The 20,267-nt window shown below is 36.2% G+C and overlaps 2 protein-coding genes across 5 annotated transcripts in view; one reads left to right on the top strand and one right to left on the bottom strand.

Moving 5' to 3' along the window:
• The window catches only part of LOC127505693 (protein adenylyltransferase SelO-like), a 557,335-nt gene that overhangs the window by 400,750 nt on the left and 136,318 nt on the right, over positions 1-20,267 (bottom strand). The window lies entirely within an intron of this gene.
• The window catches only part of myo3a (myosin IIIA), a 124,200-nt gene that overhangs the window by 61,868 nt on the left and 42,065 nt on the right, over positions 1-20,267 (top strand). For 2 of the 4 annotated variants that reach the window (XM_051881369.1, XM_051881366.1), the window contains exons 6-15: positions 7,310-7,386; positions 9,048-9,193; positions 15,582-15,647; positions 15,973-16,128; positions 16,688-16,726; positions 17,923-18,022; positions 18,719-18,835; positions 19,529-19,633; positions 19,707-19,790; positions 20,037-20,239. In XM_051881369.1, coding sequence (XP_051737329.1) covers positions 7,310-7,386; positions 9,048-9,193; positions 15,582-15,647; positions 15,973-16,128; positions 16,688-16,726; positions 17,923-18,022; positions 18,719-18,835; positions 19,529-19,633; positions 19,707-19,790; positions 20,037-20,239 — 1,093 coding nt within the window. Of the gene's footprint in view, positions 1-7,309; positions 7,387-9,047; positions 9,198-15,581; positions 15,648-15,972; positions 16,129-16,687; positions 16,727-17,922; positions 18,023-18,718; positions 18,836-19,528; positions 19,634-19,706; positions 19,791-20,036; positions 20,240-20,267 lie in introns of those variants that run through there. The other 2 variants (XM_051881365.1, XM_051881367.1) reach the window with 2 other exon arrangements.

Below are 20,267 nucleotides of genomic sequence, written 5' to 3'. Positions count from 1 at the left end.
GTCAGTTGGCCTTATGGCCTATTAATATGGCAAATTCAGCATTAAGGTATGAGAGGCAGTGTTATGTTTTGACTATACAGTAGTTGTGGTTAAACATTGATAGGCTCGACATGCAGTGCGAACTACTTCAACGATGACTATATTCACAGTATAGTACATCCTTGAGGGCCTTATGGCTTTTGTAATATGTAACATATTACAAAAGCCATACATAACATAGCCTTTTTTTTTCCCACACTAAAATCACTACTGTTTTGTTTCTTCTGGCTATACTATTGAAACAGTGAGTGTTTTGACATTTACTTAGCCCCATTCACTTACATTGCAAGTGCCTCACTGTAAACCAGATTTTAGATTTTTTTATTTTTGTTTTTACAGAAAAGAAGGGATAAAAGAATTATTAAAGTCGCAATGAAAGAAAAGTAGCGACAGATTTTGTTTTCTTCCATATTATAACATCCAGGTGAAACATTTTGAAAAAGAAAAAAATGTAGGGCGGGACTTGGTTCTATCCGTCTGTTGTTGATTGAATGGAGGTGGATCTGAATGTGAGCTTGCAGTTGATTGTGAGAAAGGGCCGGGTTTAAAGTCCCCCTGAAATCAAAATTTAAGTTTTTTAGCTTTTCGTATGAATATTTTAGCCTTAATGTTATGAATAAGCTGATGTGTTCCAAAACAATGACAAAATTCGCATTTAGGAGATAAAAGCATTCAAAACTTACAGTCTCTCACTTCTGCTAAAATGGATCACAGATTTTCATGACATCACATCGCACTTCAGCTTCTCATCAAATCTTCTGTCCAATCAAATGCTCTCTAGAATCTGTAGTCCCGCCCCCTCCTACACTATCAACAGACACTGAAGCTGCGGCTGAAATCGGTCATTTGTTCACACATTTACTAGTTTCTGCATGGTGAATGGCACACAGTGCTCTATATAGAGCATAGGGAACAATTCAGACAGTGTAAATATGCTTTCCATTGACGCGAATGAAGTCCGTTTTCGCGTTAGCATCACGTGAACCGCCGTAGCACGAGCATAGTCCTCTCTGGCGCAGGGACACGAGAGCACAGCAGATCATATCCGCGAGTCGGCTCAGACCACGAAACGTATCGGACCCATTTAAATTCTGCACAGAATGCTGTATTTTAAAGTGATATAGAGGAGATTAGGAGGATAAACGGTTAGATATGGCCGAGCTGTGATATAAACGAAACGCTATTGGCTATTTTAAAAAGGGACGGGGCTGTTCGATATATCGCCCTGTCTTCCTGTTTCAGTTGAAATTATGTCAACACATTGAATAATGCTGTGTGTTCCAAGACACTTCAGCGGGCCTTTAAAGGCAGGGTAGGCAATGTTTTTCATAAACACTATACTGGATGAAACTCTCTTCACATCCTGATAGCAATCAAAATAGAAGTGGTCTTGATATTTAAAAAATGTTTGGTCCAAATGCAATGATAGGATGTCCTGCCTGCCTGTCAACCCTGTATTTGTGCTTGCGCAGACATCATACGTCATTAGCACGTTCCATGAGGCTATGCAGAGTTGTAGACGATAATCACAGAGTGCCGCAAACAAACAGCAGCCGCCTTTTACAGTTCCTCCTGAACCAAAACAAAGAGCTTATTCACGGCATTACCATAATTAAGAGATGTCAACCTGCGATTTTCTACTCTGAGCTGTTAACGTTCCTCGGAATTATGCATTTCTATTGCAAAACTATCAACTGCGAAATTAATCTGCAGCAGACAGGTACAGGTCAGTGCTCTCTAAGTTGTTTGCGCTCATTATTATTGTAATGTTATGTGCTTCTAGACGAGTTAATTTAACGCTGTCTCTTGTGACGCTTTGCAGACTCTGGCTGTGTGCGTTCATGTGTTTTGGAGGAGGCGTGGCTTTGGAGACGCTCTGAAGGGAGGGTGGGATCTTATGTATTCAAAGCTTGCTTGCTATTGCGTTCTGACGTAGAACACGGAAGTGCTGCACTGTCTATACAATGTAAACAGCATAGGAGACTGACAGGGTAGAGAAGAAATTGTTAAATAAAGTCGTAATTTTTGTTTTTGTTTTTGCGCACATATGTATTCTCTTCAATTCATAACATTAAGGTTGAACCACTGTAGTCACGTTGACTATTTTAACAATGTCTTTACTACTTTTCTGGACCTTGAATGTGGTAATTATGTTGCTTTCTATGGGGAATAAATATTCATCAAAAATGTCTTAATTTGTGTTCCGAAGATGAACGAAGGTCTTACGGGTTTGGAACGAAACAAGGGTGAGTAATTAATGACAGAAATTTCATTTTTGGGAGAACTAACCCTTTAAAGAACACAGATGCAGCTAGATCATTTCCATAATGACTGACGCAATCTACCAAGAGCAGAGCAAATTGGTGTGCAGTTTAAGACATGCTTTTTTGGGCGGTAAATAATGTCAAAAATACCAGTAAATTGACTAGCGCAAACCTTAGTAAATCATCTTGCATAATTAATTTAAATACTCTCCTCCCATAAATTTTGTGTCTGAAAGGGAAACTCTTACAAATGCATATGCAATAAGGTCAGCCACAAAAATAACCCTGTCCACTCCTTTTCAGCGCTATTTTTTTCATTGCGTGTCTTTAGTAAATCCCCTAACCCCATGCGCTTCATGCCAAACCTATTGTAAAAACAGGACATTGATGTTGTTCTATTCTCTTTCTATTCCAAATCACACAAACCTCACCTGAATGTCACTCAGTTTACCCTGTCAACCTAATTTTTCCAAAAAGAGTGCATTTGTTGAGTGCTTGGCCAGAGATGTGCTGGGGGCGATATCTGTCTCCCACTGTCAGAAATGGAGCCACGGCGAGTGGGTGGCTGTCGGACTGTGGTTGTATGCAGGGGTTCCACATGCCCACGTCTCGGAGCGCGCTCAGAGTCACGCAGTGCTAATGCGTTATCCCTGTGAAGGGGCTCACGCTATGCTGAGCAGATAAAGCCCCCACACTGACTCATCTGAACGAAAAAAGCTGCATTATTAGACAAAAAGAGCGAGAGGAAGGGGAGGGGGATGGATGGAGGAGGGCGCTTTGGTGGCTTTGTCATGAATATTCTAATTGGCAGTGTTATCTCTGATGATTATTAAGACCGGCCCCGGGGCCCCGTGCAGATCTAATGTAGCAGAAAGGGAACAGCCGCAGGAGACTGTTTAGTGGGGTGTGTGTGTTTTTGTCTGTTGTTCTTCAGTACATCTATTGTCTGCTGTCCATTTACAGCCCACAGCATATGTGAAGCCATGTTTTTATATTTGTTTCTGGTGTAGTGGGGATTTAATGTGTTTGTGAGTCTTATGAATGCAACAAATCCTTTTCGATACCGCCAAGAATGGGCTGTTTACTTAATACTGGTGATTCAAAAGCTAAAATCCGATCAGAAATAGAAGGAAGATTCCTTTAAAAAAGATTCTAAATGATTCATGTGTACATAGTTAATTTTAGCAGCACAAACTGTTTAATCTGGTCTTATCTATACATTTCAGATTCTTTGTGATTAACAGATTTTAATTGAATGTGGTTATGTTCATGGTTCTTCACAGCAGAAATCCAATTATTAAAAAATTGGTTGATTCCCAGGGAAATTTTACTGAAGTTTGTGCTCAGAACATTACATTAGATTAGATTGACATTAGATTTGCATTTCCTCCAGGAAAAGAATAGTGTTTGTTTTAGGTAAGTAGGTTTTAGGCTATACTTTAGCCATTTAGATGTTGCTGACTATATTTACTTAAATAGAAGCAAATACCAATTACAATTCAGAATCCAAATAGATATAAGAAAGAAGACCAGATTTCCTATGTAAGTATTATGATGACAAAATTGAGGTTGGTGTGATTTTAAATCCTTCTGTCAAAGTACAGTAAGTCAGTAGGAGACTTTCAAACAGTCTTGAATTTCTTAAAAATAATATCATTTACACTCGCACACACACACTCAGAAATGCTAAATGAAAACATAAAACAAATCAAAGACAGTTCTAGACTATTCCCATCAAGAGAGTGAAATGAAAATGTGTTTGGCTGAACAAAAGCAAATTCAAAACTGGTTCAAAACGGGTTCAAGTTGACAGATTCGGCATGTTGACCAACAGAAAGCTGCTTGAAAATGACTTCTGTTTGGTCTGTGCATCATAGATAGCTACACTAGTATAGAATCACTTTCCTTTCCTTTCCTTTCCTTTCCTTTCCTTTCCTTTCCTTTCCTTTCCTTTCCTTTCCTTTCCTTTCCTTTCCTTTCCTTTCCTTTCCTTTCCTTTCCTTTCCTTTCCTTTCCTTTCCTTTCCTTTCCTTTCCTTTCCTTTCCTTTCCTTTCCTTAGTCCAGTCCAAACTAATATTAATATCTTACACAATCAAGTTGTGCAGGGATGACATCAAAAGCTAGAAGACTAATTCGCCACTGGTTCCCTTGAGGTTTTATAATGGGGTTTTTCAATTTATGAGTAAAATAATGTCTATCCTAAACATGATTTGACGATACTTGGACATTTTGTTCTACAGCGTAAGCTGCACACACTTACACTTACACACACGTTTGTATCTAGTTACTTATTAGAAACATGCTTTTTAAAATGAAAATAACTGCTTTAAAAATTATTTTTGGGTGTGTGTATTTTACGTTCACCCAAAAATGAAAATTCTGTCCTTCCCTGCTGGATTCCATACTGGTCCAGGCTGGTTTATGCTGGCATAGTGCTGATCTAGCTGGTGGAGCAGCATATTCATGCTGTTCTCAAGCAAAACGGAGCTGGTGAAGCTGGTTCACTGGCATGGTCTTTCAGGGTTGAGTGTGAGTAAACCAGCTGTCTGAATGCAAGCGGTTTATTGGGGACAAGCGTTGTTTTTGCTTGCATATTTCTATATGTAACACATTAATGATTTAAAGGAAAAATAATATAAGGTTAAAACATATGATTTAATGAATTATGATTTTAACTTTGTAATTTCTTTTGCTCCCTCTGCTGAAAGTAGAATTGAAAATTTTAATTGTTTTAGTTATGATTACATTATTAATCAATGTTTCTGGTAAACTGGTAAAACGTTTCAAAGCATCAAAGCAATGGTTTCCTGTTTCAAAGGATCTGTACACAAATCAGTTAAAAAGAGCAGGTAACACTTTACAATATGGGTGCACTAATATGCATTAATTCATGCTTAACTAATGCACAGAAAATCATGTGTTAATGTATGACTCATGAAGAACTAAACCATTAATTAATGATTACTGCATCAGCAACTAATAAAGAGTCTATATGATTAATAGATTAAGTAATACACGAATTGCTATTATTTAAATGTGCCATAATGTATGAATTCCTTAATAACATATTTTATTAACTAAAAGTGTGAATTAATGTGTTAACTACCACAATGGGTTGAAGCAATGTACTTCAACTTCCAGTTGTCTGCTTTAATTAATCATTAACTAATGGTTTGAAAATGTATCATGTTATGACTTTACTTGTTGAGGCACATGATTATTAACTAATTGTTAAGTAATATGTAATTAATGCGTTTTGACAGTTGCACATGCAGTGACTGTAATGTCAGAGAATGTGTTTGAAGGATGGGTAAGTTGGGCTGCACCAAGTAGTCATGCCACAACAGCTGTTTACACTGGACATGATAGGTCATTGCAAGTCCATTTGTCCTTCATAACAGAAGTAGCATTGTGTTGTGTTGTGTTGTGTTGTGTTGTGTAGCGTTGTGCCGCATCCAGTGTAGTATCACTATCTCTGATTATAATGGTTTCTATTGCCTTTGTGCCCGGCCACATGTTCTCATTGTTCTGCCTTTGAATCCTTGACCTCAAGCTTAACCTGACAAATTCATACGCCATGAACAACAAGGTTCTGGATGCTGCAGTTCATCTGGTACAGTGGAATCACGGTCTGTAGATGGCTGGAAATTGAAATCCATGGCTTAGTGTGGATGTCAAAACTATAATCACATATTACTTAACAGTTAGTTAATAGTCATGTGCCTCAACAAGTAAAGTCGTAACAAAAGGATACATTTTCAAATCATTAGTTAATGATTAATTAAAGCAGACAATTTGAAGTTGAAATACATGGCTTCAAACCATTGTGGTTATCAACTTGTTAACCTAGACTATCAGTTAATAAAATATGTTATTAAGGAATTAATACATTGACACTTTTAATTAATAGCAATTCATGTATTACTTAATCTATTAATCATATAGACTCTTTATTAGTTGCTGATGCATTAATCATTAATGGTTTCATGAGTCATACATTAACACATGCTTATCTGTGCATTAGTTAAGCATGAATTAATGCATATTAGTGCACCCGTATTGTAAAGTGTTACCAAAAGAGCTTGTGTACATTGCATAACAAAAACATTTAGAGATATGAAAACCAAGAAAAATGCCTAATAAAAGTATAATCATAAGCAGTTTGCGAGAAAAAAGAGATGAGCTCTTTCATTGGGACAGTTAATAACAATTTGATAATGAAAGTTCAAAACTGAAAGTTGATGTTTTTAAAGACTTTCATACATATTTAGGAAGTCACATATGTCAAAATCCAGCTGTCATTTACTGATTCCAGAAAGTGTACATAGTAAAAGGTAAGCCAGTGTAGTCAGGAGCATGATATATTGTTGAAAATAGTGATAGCAACAATTTTAACAATTGCTGAAAGAGAATTAATTCAACCAAAGTCAATGGCCAAGTGCCCAACTAAATGGAATACTAATCACCATAATGGTGACGTCAAAAACCAGCGAAACTGGTTTGTAATAAGTGAATATGGTAATGCTGTTTTTGGAGTTGTTTAATCATCCTCTGGTGAGATATTGATTTTTTTTTTTTTTTTTTTGCAGATGATTTCATACTGGTCCCAGCGTGCAAAACATACCTAATGCTGGTGACCAGCAATGCTGGATTTTCAACAGGGTTTACTCTCTGTCATGTCTTTCGGAAATATAACTTATAGCATAATGTCTATGCTGCTCTTACAGTGAAATAACAACTTTTGTTTCAGTCAGGAGGCTTAAGGGTTAGTGTTGGATTACTATGATCAACACAAACTAAGACAACACTTTTTTTTTTTTGTTTGTGACCTTGTTTGATCTCTATTCAAATTGTGTTTCCATTGCCACTTGGCTAAAAGCCAGTTCATTATCTGTCCAGTAATAGATACTTGCAGACTATTCAAAGACATTCCTTAACCAGCAGTCATCCATAAAATTGTTTTGAATAACCTTACATAAAACTTTGTGTTTCTTCCTCTCATCAGGAGTATCTGCCCAGCTTACAAACACCCGGCTAAGGAGGAACACTTCAGTTGGAACACCCTTCTGGATGGCCCCTGAGGTAAGAAACATTGGCAAGTCATTTGCAAAGCATGGGGGTGACTTTGTGGACTGCAAATGTTTTTGTTGGCTTAGTTTTTCCATAAGATTTCCATATGAGACAGGGTATAAGGACTACAGCTCTGAAGTTGTTTAGAATGTTGAAGCCAAAATTTCCATATGACTCAAGGTTAGAGGCTTACGTGCCTCAATTTGTCCTAGGTGTCAATACAATCAAAACACAAACAGAGATTTATCATTAGTGCACTTTTGGATTCCTAAACATCTGCGGGGAACATTCTGGGTTAATCTCTGGACTAATCACATGGATTAAATACTAAACACACTATTATTTGTGTTTCTAATTCTGAGGTAAGACCACCTGTATTCCATTCTCGGGTTTTCTTTTTTTTTTTTTTTGGTATACTGTGCAGTATTATAGATCAATAAAGAGATGTAAACGTAATGCTCTTAATGGATACATAAGCCATTTTGGTAACACTTTATTTTACAGAGACCTTGTAATACATGTTACAGGTAGTTACTATAGTAATAACTATAAATTATGCATAATTACATAAAACTAACCCTAAACCAAACCTTGATCCTAACCCTAACCCTATAGTAAGTAGATGTAGTTAATTAATATTACTCAGTACTTAAATGTATAATTACACTGTAACACCGACAGCTTAATATAAATGTTTCACCTCCATTTTTCATCATTTTATACAGAAAAATATATATATTTAATTTGCTTTAGATTCACTTTAGATTCATGATTCATTTCATCCCCAGTTTAGTCATTTTTAAAATTATATTTCTATTTTATGTATTTTAATGATTGCTAATGTGGTAACACTTTAGTATAGGGAACACATATAAACTATTAACTATGACTTTTCCCTCAATAAACTCCTAATTTAATATTATAATAGTTAGTAAGGTAGTTGTTAAGTTTAGGTATTGGGTAGAATTAAGAATGTAGAATAAGGTCATGCAGAATAAGCCATTAATATGTGCTTAATAAGTACTAATAAATAGCCAATATTCTAGTAATATGCATGCTAATAAGCAACTAGTTAAAAGACCCTAAAATAGTGTTACTGTTAATGAGAATTAACGTACTTTTAGAGTGTGTAATATTCCTGTGTATTTTCTGTACTATTAAACATGTAAACTATGTAGTTATGTAATTATGTTTCATAGTTAACATGTGCATAAAATATTATACTCAAGAATGCTTAATTTCCCAGAATGTGTAGAATGTCTTCGAATTTAATAATAATAATAATAATAATAATAATAATAAAACTTATTTTTTGTTATTCTAATTGCAATTCAAAATTTCAACTGATGAATTGAAAGGGATCCCATTCTTGAATTATGAATTTTATCCATCACCGCACATTTGAAAAACTAGCTTTTATTGACATTTTTCTATTTCTGTTTTTTAAATATAAATTAAATACTGTACATTCCACTAAGTATATATAGGCATTTAAATTGTTAAAGCGGAACTGTGTAATTTCTGTGCTCGCTAGTAATGTTTACAGTAGTTAAAATACGCACTTCACCATTTTAGTGGCATTTATTAATGTGCTCTGGTTACTGTGGTCAGCAGTCAGTGTCCGTTATAAACATTTGCAGTTCAGTAATGAATGTGTTTGTATATTTGACCAGGTCATCGCATGTGAGCAGCAGCTCGACTCCACGTATGACGAACGCTGCGACGTTTGGTCTCTGGGTATCACGGCCATAGAGCTGGGTGATGGAGACCCGCCCCTCGCTGAACTTCATCCAATGAGAGCTCTCTTCAAAATTCCAAGGTGACGCCCTCATCTTTGTACATTTATGACACTTTTTGATATTTGGATACAAAGGAACCTCACAGTGCACAGGGCCACATTTGTGTCAGTGTTTGGAATAATTTGTGATTTTGGCACAGAGATGGATGACACTGCTGTATATTTGGGCCTTGGAGCTGTCAGAAACCAGTATATGTTCATTCTTAGGGCTTTTTTTGAGGTTAGAGCAGCTTTAATGTACCTCAGATTCTTGAAATACATGTACCTTTGTGGATGCAAGAATGAGACCAAGGAATTTTTCTCTCCATCATGCATCCACTTGTCTGAAGGTGAAATCTGTTTACTGTTTTCAGCCTCAGAACAGAAACTGTTATCACTAGTGTCATCTTGATGGTGCAGCACTTTGTGTTCTAATACACCTCACGCGCACACACACACACACACACACACACACACACACACACAGACAGTATCCGTCCATTGAGCACTGTGCTGTCAGAGCAGTGGTGGGGGTGATGGGGATAATCACAGAGCGGTGTGGTAATGTTTTTGACTGCACATGTACATACTGCAGGCTGTCTTTGTTGGATCTTTCCTTCTTATATGAAAAAAAGCAAACCTTACACCCCCACCCATTCAGACTGAGAACGAGCAATGCAATGTGACAAAACTGGAACGCAGCCATTATAATCTCAAATTTGTATGTTCTCAAAATATTTCACTCACGATTTATTTTGAAATGAATATTTATATTTGGATATACACTACCGTTCAAGTTTGGGGTCTGTAAAAATGTAAAAATATTTTTGAAAGGAGTCTCTTCTTTTTTCCATTTATTTGATAAAAAAAAATATGTGAAATCATATTACTCAAAATAATTATTTAACATAAATTTATTTTATGTTAATGTCAAAGCTGAATTTTTCATCCAGTCTTCAGCTGAATTTTTTTACTCCAGTCTTCAGTGTCACATGATCCTTCAGAAATCATTCTAATGTGCTGATTTGCTGTTCAAGAAACATTTCTTATTATTATCAATGTTCGAAACAGTTGATGAATGTAGTGTTCAAAAGAATAGTGTTTATTTTAAATAGAATTTTTTTAATACAATGTAAAAAAAAAAATTACTGTCATATTTGATCAATTTAATGCACACTTGATAAATAAAAATGTTTTGAACAGTAAAGATTTATATTACAGGTTACATTTATATATTCATAAAAAAATGTATTTGTTTATTTTAGAATAAAAAAAAAAATATAACTATATTAAAGGGTTAGTTCACCCCAAAATTCTGTCATCAATTACTCACCATCATGTCGTTTCAAACCTGTAAGACTTTCGTTTATCTTCGGAACACAAATGAAGAAATTTTTGATGAAATCTAAGAGAGGTCTGTCCCTCCATTGACAGCTACACAACTGAGACTTTGATGCTTCAAAAAGTTCATAAAGAGACTCTAAAAACAATCCATATGAATTGAACAGTTTAGTCCAAATATTCTGAAGAGACACGATCACTTTATTTGATGAACAGAATGAATTTATGTTTTATTCACTTATAAACATTGATCATCAACAGTTAAGGTAAACTGAAGCTCAAGCATGTTTGCTTGATGTGCAAGAACCAATGAGGTTCGTTCATGTGTGTTACGCAGCACGTTTGATCTTCTGGAAGAACCAATGAGGCTCGTTCTCGTGTGTTTGAGCTTCTGTTCTCGTACGCGAAGCAGGTTTGGTTAAGCTTCTGTTAATGTTCACTGATCAATGTTTACATGTGAATAAAAGCCTAAATTAAATCTGTTCATCATATAAAGAGAATGGGTCTCTACAAAACATTTGGACTAAACCACTCAATTCATATGGATTAGTTTTGTGACTTCTTTGTGAACATTTTGAAGTGTCATTTCTTTTTAATATCTATTTCTTAACATTTCTAATATTAATGTAAATCAGATAATTTTTTTATTGCTAATTCTGAAAGAACTGGGTCTTTTGGTTTCTAAATCCAAAATTGATCTGAAATATGCTCTGTTATATATTGTCACTCCATATTTATTTTATTGCAGAACTGTCATGTTTCAGGTTTGCATTAGTCAGATTTGAACTTGTGTCTCTTCTGTTGAATGATTTTGTTTTGGGTTGAATTAGAGGAGATTTGGTATGAGGGTGGCACTGCAGGGTTTGAGAGCTGGTACGTGCCCATTGAACAGCACTAGGCCAGTGGCACATGCTGATGGCATGTTAAGTGTTACGTTTGTGTGACCCAGATTAGACCAGACTAAGCCTCGAGCCATGTCTGTGTTCAGCCCCCCTGCCACCAACAAAGCAAACCATGGACAGGAATATGCACATTTAGCCACTGGACACACTCTAAAAAACACTGGGTTACAAACAACCAAAATTGGGTTGTTTTCAGCCTTAGGGCTGGGTAATTATAGGACAGAACACATGTTGGGTTAATTTTACCCAGCAAATTGGGTTGTTTATTTAACTCAGCATATTGGTCTGATTTAACCCAGCAATGGGTTGATTCATTTTTACTATAATACTAGATTATTTTTTCTTTTACTTCATACATGAATTAATGTTTACGGATTAATATAAATCCTCAAAACTTTTTTTAAATACTCCATAACCACTGGTTTGCATACTTTATTTTCGATCATATTTTATAGTATAGCATATTTTATATCATTTTTAATACATATTGCCTACATTTAAGCTCGTTTAACAAATATTAGCAGTACAAATTAAACATTTAGAAGTAATTCAAGTGTAATCTACCAGTCTCTGTTAACCCGTTTCCATATTTAACGATGCTGGATCTCGTACCGGAGATGGCTCGCGTTCCGACCGCCACCGTGCGTTTCACTCGTAGCCGAAATAGGCTGTGACTGACTTCATAACCTGTCTATAAATAATCAGTGTACAATTCTGAGAACATATTTTTACATCCTAAGTATTTATATTCTGTATCTTCTTGAATAAAATCATACAATTTTATGCAAGGCATCAGGCGTTTCCATCACTCAAAAAGACCGATGCGACACTCATTTAGGCAACGCCCCTGTATGTTGCTTTGCATTAAATTTAACAATGTACAGAACAATAACAAATTTTTAGATAAAATAAAAGGTACACAAACCTGTATTTTACCGAAGACATGCAACCTCAACCCAGGATTTGGGTAGGAAAAAAATACCCCAAGATTTTTAGAGTGCAGGAGCATAAAAGCCAAAATGAACCAGAAATAAACACATCCAGTGAGAGAGCTGATGGACAATCTGAATACGTCACTGATATGTGAACAGGTGAAAACAGAACAAAAATGTTTCAACTGAGGATCTCTAATAAATTTTTAATAAATCGATTGAAATGGTCAGCGTTTTAACATACAAAAACATTAAAAGCAGCCATTTTTTTTCATCAAGAAATTAAAGGTTTTTCACTTGTAACTTCTTTCATAACCATTACTTGTAATGGTAATCATATCTTAAAATATTGATTATTTGGTGCTTCTATTGGTAACATATGAGTAACCAAAACAAAAAAAAAAACACATCCCAGCCTACGTCATTGCTGTTGTCTTGTGGTTTTTGAATGCTGTGCTCTTAACATTGTGCTTTAAATTGCAGATGGCATGTTGTTTTCATCTGTAATCTTTTTGTTTTATGCTGCTGTGTTTCCGATAAGGATGCATTTTAACAGTCCATGCGTTTCTCCAGCCGTTTCCATTGACACCCGCTGTTTGTGTGGGGTGCAGTGTGTGATAAGCAGAGATGTATGCCCCCCCATTAGGGTAATTAATCGCTGTCAGAGGCACAGAGCGCACTCCTGACGCGGTAGCCGTTGGACTGGAGTACACCTCCTCAACCCTGCTCTCCCTCTGTTAATAGCCCCCTTCACCAGGACACCAAATGATGGCTAATTAGCTCTATTGTTCCACAGCAGGGAACGCTTGTCAGGTCCTCCGTGACACCGTTAAGTGTCTATCTGCTTGCTTATTTACATGTGCAGGGAAAAGCTTTCTGGCAGCCTTTATGGACAAAGCTTTTCACAAGAGCACAAATTTACTGAAAATGCCATTTCTCTTGTGCAACCTCAGCCTGTTTTTATATTGGTACTGATTTGAGAATAATAACTCTTTTCAAAGATGAAGTAAGCATCTAAAATAGTAAATAGGCCATCTTCCACAACATATCTCAATTTAAATATGGGTTATGGTGGCTTTTCAGCTCAATTTAAACAGTGAAACAGCACAAAAATAATCAAACAGCAAAAAGGTCACAAACAAAAATGCCTAACATAAAGTGTAATTATTAGATAAAATCAAAACATACAAACAAAATACATGACAACATGCCTCAACCTGAAATTTATTTATTTGTTTGTTTATTTATGGGCATTGTTTATTTATTCATTTAATATGGGCACTTATACTAGGGTTACCACACCTCAAGACTTTTTCAAATGTTTTATTTCAAGTCAGATTTTTTGTCCTTAAAATGCTCTAGTGTGTTGGACTAATTTCAGATTAATGCAGTTATTATTACTGAGCGAGAGAGATAAAGCATGTGTTCGGCAGCAACTGTAAGTTTAACTGCTTCAAGAACAGTGACGTTGCTACCTCACTACTGAGAAATGTCATGTAGCTTTTCAGTTGTGAACCTATTTTACTGATAAAGTTGTGGGGCAGCGCTGACAATAAGTTTCCGTGTGTGCTAGTGTGTGTGTCTGTACTGTGCATACAGAGAGAGAGAGAGTGAGAGCGGGCTTTCATAGATAATAGAAGGTAATTTCGTGGGGAAAACATGGAAGTAGTTTGACATTTTTATCCTATTGTTTGTTATATTTATATGCTTGCAAGCCAACCAGCTACGAGGTGAATCACAACACTAAAAACTTTGATTTGAAGCAAAAAAAGTATTTGAAAATAAAACAAAATACAAAGGTACAAGAATGAAAATTTCTTTGTTCTGCTGTACACAAAAGAAGTTATTTGGAAGAATGTTTGTAACCAAGCAGATCTCGCCCCCATTGACTATTATAGTAGGAAAATAAATACTATGGTAGTCAATGGGGGGCGAGATCTGCTTGGTTACAAACATTCTTCCAAATATCTTCCTTTGTGTACAGCAGAACAAAGACATTTATACATGTTTGGAACAACTTGAGGGTGAGTAAATGATGACAGAATTTTCATTTTTGGGTGAACTATCACTTTAATTGCTTTAATGAGGGAAAGAACTACAATTCCATAAAGCACAGCAAACAGGATAATCAAATTAAAAACGATGGAGAAATATAAAACTACTCATTTACAAATGTTGATTATATATTTATAAATAGGGTTGGGAATCAAAAATCGATTCCAATTCTGGAATAGTCAGGAATCGGATACCTGTTATAAAATAAACATTTTGATTCCTCTTATTGATTTCTTTGTGTGCATTTTAATGTGATTTTAAACCATTCAAGCGCAAGAAGACTCAAAGAAAAGCTGCCTCTCATATAGTGCGCAAATACTGAATCAAGTGTTCTTTTGCGTCTTCCCAGTCGGTTATCTCTTAAATGAAAGTAAACACGTAAACGAAAACGCATTTCTAACTTATTCTAATTTATGGTAATTACAACATGGCATGAACGCACCTTTAGATTGACTCGATTTCATCATTCACAGTGCTTCATGGGAGTGGGTGGAGCTAAAAAGCTATTTTGGCATGTGTTGCTTTTTTCAACTCTCTGATTGGTGTCATTTTCTGTACAGCATCATAGGTAATGTTGTTTTTCATCAGGAATTTTACTGTTAAACTCAATTATCTTAAAAATAGGCTGAAATAATGCAGGCTGAAGGCTTCAGCAGAAGCAAATACCATTGAATAACAACCTCGTAGCTCACAGTACTGTAGGTCTGTCTTTAAAGGTTTATAAGTTATCATTCAAAATCAATTTCCCTATGGGTTTTTCATTTCCGGAACCCGAGTGTTGCACTTTACTCCATACCTTAAAATGATCACCAACCAATCAGAATCAAGAATTCAACAGCCTTGTAGTATAATATTTATTATTTTGTACATCCCTGTTTAATTGGACCTTTGAACTTAAAACCTTCTAGTTAGTGACTTAAGTGAAAATTTGCAGCGGTCTCTCTTATTTTATATACAGGTATGCATTTTGTCATATAGACATTTTTTATTGTGTATACGTTATATCGTCTTTACTTATAAGGAACGTTGAAATGATTCATTTAAACAGCAGACAATTTTAAGCAGTAATCTAATAATCTTATCAAGTGAGGAATGTCTTTTCCCTTTGAAATTAATGGGATCAATTTGCTGTGAGCAGTTGTCTCCTCATTTCTCATCTCACACTTATCTTTGCCTATTTATCTGTTTTTCTCTGAACAGAAATCCTCCACCCACCCTACATCAACCAGAGCTCTGGTCAAACGATTTTAACGATTTTATATGCAAGTGAGTAACACAGATTAAGTGTATTTTTTATTTGCCCGTGATGTACATAGATATAAAGTTTGATGGTTGTTAAAGTTGTGTTAGTTTTTCTTTTCTATACTGATTTTGCAGGTTAATTACTCTCATAAAGAGCTTCTCATAATGCCTCGTCATACTCCAATTAACCTCCTGCTGTTTTCCCAGAATGTTTGTAACTTAATTTATCTCAACGACCTTTAGCTTGTTTGTGTTTTTCCTGAATATGGTCCTTATCAGTTGCCATTTGATGTGACATCTTGGACATTTCAGCACAAATTCCCCCATTTTTCGATTGTGTCCCCTTCAGGTGTCTGATAAAGGATTTTGAGCTCAGGCCCAATGTGCTTGACCTTCTTCAGCATGTCTTCATCAAACAGATTGTGGGCCGAGAGAGGACGCTGCAGAAGCAGCTGATGGAGCTAATCGACCTCAACCAGCAAATTGGCGTTATTGAGAAAACAAGGTAGTAAGACATAAATATCAGCTCTAGTGCTTTCTGTGAGAAGTCTCGCATATCCAGACCTTTGCCTGACGATATAAAGTCTGGGCTCTATAGCCACTGCATTTGACCAAGGACCACACCCTCGTCAGGAAGAGGTCATCGGACTTATAGGTCCTGTTTACACCTGGTATTAAGATTCATTTTGGTCGATCGGTTCACAAGTGGACGATGCTAAATACAGGTGTAAACAGGGTCTAAAATGATTTGAGTTTGTCCAAGACCCTCCCCTCAAAGACATTAGGACAGAAGTGGTTAAAAGTGGACGGATTAAAACACTAGGTGTAAATGGGTATGTGTCTCCCTCTTCTACTTGTGCAACCAAAACGCATCTTAATATCAGGGGTAAACAGGGCCATAATTACTTTTTATTTTAAAACTTTCATAAACATGTACATAAAAATATGGGATCTCTGATGACTGCAGTACTAACCATTGTGGCTGGACCGGTTAGAGGGGTCGAGACCCCCATCACATCCCCTGCTATGCCTCTAAGATATTAACTTTATTTTTATCATTTAAGCCATCTTGGAAATACAGAAAGGAGAGACAGTGATTCCAGGTATGAGATATTGACTGTCACACGGGCTAGATCAACCCTACTTCCTGTGGATGTAGCTGTAGCAGCTTTCTGTCTCTGGCCATGTGTTGTGGCAACTCCCCTTGTGACTTTCCCAAAAGTGTTCATTGTGTACCCAATGTTGATGTTCTTGTGTTTTGACAAAAGTTAAATGTATAAATACATGGTTTGGACCAATGTTATGGGTCTGCCTACACTAGATACTTTACCTAGTATTTATTCAACTACAATACAAACATGAACTCTGTCTACATAGGATGCCTTCTTAGGCATCCTAAGAAGGCATCCTATGTAGACAGCATTTGTTACTCAAAAGAAGCATGTGAGGGCTTGCCTTTAGCATGTTGCTAAGCTAACATTTGTGTTTGATGTAAAAGGGCCTTAGCAAAAAGACATAACAGAAATTTTGGGTAAACTAGTTCAGCTATATTATTTATGGGTAAAACTAGTTTGAGATATTTTAATAATAGGCTACAATTTAGTATTTTAAAAAAGCATAGTCAGCCTTTCTTTGTTAGCATAGCTGCTGAGTCTTTAGCCATTTTCAAGAAACGGCTAAAGACGCATCTTTTTCCGTCAAGACTTGACCCATTAATACTAACACTTACTATTCTATTCTGTATGTCTACAGTAATTATTTTTTATTTATTTATTAAAAAAAAAACTTGCTACATGTACTGTGCGAGACTAACTGTGACTAGTCACAGCACTTACACATTGTTACCCTATTGTTGGTTTAATTGCTTCAGTTGTTCTCCTCATTTGGTTTAAAGCGTCTTCTAAATGATTAAATTTAAATGTAGCATATTATAAGTTCTTTTTTTTCTTGCATCAAACCTTTGTACGATAGCATATTCTATATGCTTGTTACAGCATCTGTTTTTAGTTTAATAACATGTTATTGTCAAACTCTGTTTGAATTCATTATAATATTTATGTTGTGTAGCTTTTGAAACAAAACTATTGAGTAGAATAACCTTGAAATAAAGATTGAAATTAGTTATAGGGCTCTTCAAATGACTTGGGTAAAAAAGCAATTCTTATGTAACTATTGATTTTTATTTCATCATTATCTTTAATGCCTTTATCAATAATTCCAACAAGGTAATTTGTGTGAGTAATTTATGTGATTTTAACTTTCATGGTTGTTTTTCAAAGACTATAATCGTTTGTTGCAGGCATGAGCGTATCCACACCAAAAAAGGCAGCCACATGAAGTCTCAAAGTCAAACGTGTGACGACGTGGATGATCTGGCAACCCTAGAGGTTCTAGATGAAGTAAGAATATGTACGGACCCCACAAGAGAAAGGCCACAGCACACACAAACACACACACACACACACACACACACACACACACACACAGTTTTGATCATCAATACATAGACTCAGGAAAGACAGGAAATTTTCCATCCCGCTGTCAGACAGCCCATTCATTTCAGCTGGAATTTTTCTTACATTTTCCTGGAGCATTTTTCAGAGAGACTGTCAAGTGACCATAACTCATCTTAGCAGTCCTATATTTTAACTGTCAAGTAAATAAATAGACAGATTAGTGAACAATAACAGTGTTTGTATTGAAACACATTTAAGGTGATCTATCAATTCAGAGGGGGTCTCATTGACACTAGATATATTTTCTCATCCATTATGGTAGCAGTTCTGACAGGAAGCTCTTGAATTATGCCTGTGTCCTTGGAGTGATGTCACCAGATGGAGACCTGTGATGTGTGTAACTGTCTTGTATGGTCATATTGGCTGCATATGGCAACAACATGTACATAGTGTGCAGTAATCACAATGTAAAGAGCTATGAATGCAGTAGTCAGATAATGAATCATCTTACTGTGTCTAGGTTCAGTCATGCATGAAAATAGAGACTCCTGTGCGGTATTGGTGGTTATTTTGTTGTGCAGTGGTGTGTAGTTGTTTGATGGGATGGCCATCTGTGATGTGTAATTGTTTCTCTGTTAGAACACAATCACTGAACAGCTACAGAGACGTTACGCAAAGGAGCAGATCTACACCTATGTTGGAGACATCCTTATAGCGGTCAATCCATTCCAGAAAACGGAGCTATACACACCTGAGGTGCATATATAATGTTTCATTATGGATGCCATCAACATTTCATAGTCAGCTACATTCCATTTGCTACCAAATTCGCTTTCTGTCTCACCTGTCAGTGTGTTTTATGTCATTGTACCTTCTGCAGAAAGAGTGTGTATTTCATTTCCCTTTTTCATTCATTCAAATGCTGTCCTCTCTCTAGATTCCCTTGTGAAAAAAAAGAATTACACTTTAGCATATACAGTACTTATTATGGAAATAATATACTTAGTAAAAAGTGCAAACTGAATTAAATGTTTTCAGGCACTTCAGCTAATTACTTGTTTATTGCAATTAATTGAAAATGAATTATAGTTTTTTATGCAATTAGCTGAACTTTACAGTGCTTTTTTGACTCACTTAAAGGGATAGTTCCCCCCAAAATTAAAATTCTGTCATCATTTACTCACCCTCAAGTTGTTCCAAACCTGTTTGAATTTCTTTCTTCTGCTGAACACAAAAGAAGATATTTTGAAGATTATGGGTAACCAAACAGTTGATGTGCCCCATTGACTTCCATAGTATGGAGGGAAAAAAAAATCTATGGAAGTCAATGGGGCCCATCAACTGTTTTAAATGGGAAAGCACCACTCTGATTTTATTTTCAGGATATGTAAAAAGTCTAACCATCAAATGAGTCAAACACAGTTGTTGAATACTTTGTTTCTCTGACAGCATTCCAAGATTTACATTGGAGCCAAAAGAACATCCAACCCTCCTCATATATATGCAGTCGCAGACATCGCATATCAATCCATGGTGTCCTATAACGCTGATCAGGTAGAGTATGTTCCTCTATGAGCTGCTGGAGTGTATCAGTCATGGTCTGAACTGTGTTCGTCTCTGTGTGCAGTGCATTGTTATCAGCGGAGAGAGTGGCGCAGGGAAAACAGAGAGTGCCCACCTGTTAGTCCAACAGCTGACCGTCCTTGGAAAGGTTTGGAGAGCAGCTTTATGTTCTCACTGCTTTATTATGAAAAGTTTTAGTTTTAATGTCTCTCATGTCACTTCATTCTTTTTTTCTTCTCAGAAAATACAATATTTTCAACTCAAATCAATTTTATGCCCATTTATTGATGGGAAGTAGCCATGTAATGAGTGTGTGTTTGGTCCTGATCACTTTTATTTTCCAATAATGTCTATCTGACCAGTTCTTTTTGTATTATTATTTTTTTTTCTTCAGGCCAACAATCGGACCCTCCAGGAGAAGATTTTGCTGGTCAATGGTCTGGTGGAGGCCTTTGGAAATGCCTGCACTGTGATCAATGATAACTCCAGTCGCTTTGGGAAGTATCTGGAGATGAAGTTCACCTGTGGAGGTACAGTGGTGGGAGCTCAGATCTCAGAATACCTCCTGGAGAAGTCTCGGGTCGTACACCAGGCTGTGTAAGAGTCTACTCATCGCATATGGCAT

This window comes from Ctenopharyngodon idella, chromosome 23 (assembly GCF_019924925.1).
Source record: "Ctenopharyngodon idella isolate HZGC_01 chromosome 23, HZGC01, whole genome shotgun sequence".
Taxonomy (NCBI): domain Eukaryota; kingdom Metazoa; phylum Chordata; class Actinopteri; order Cypriniformes; family Xenocyprididae; genus Ctenopharyngodon; species Ctenopharyngodon idella.
Note: the sequence above shows the minus strand (reverse complement) of the source record. Positions and strands in the feature narration are given on the sequence as shown.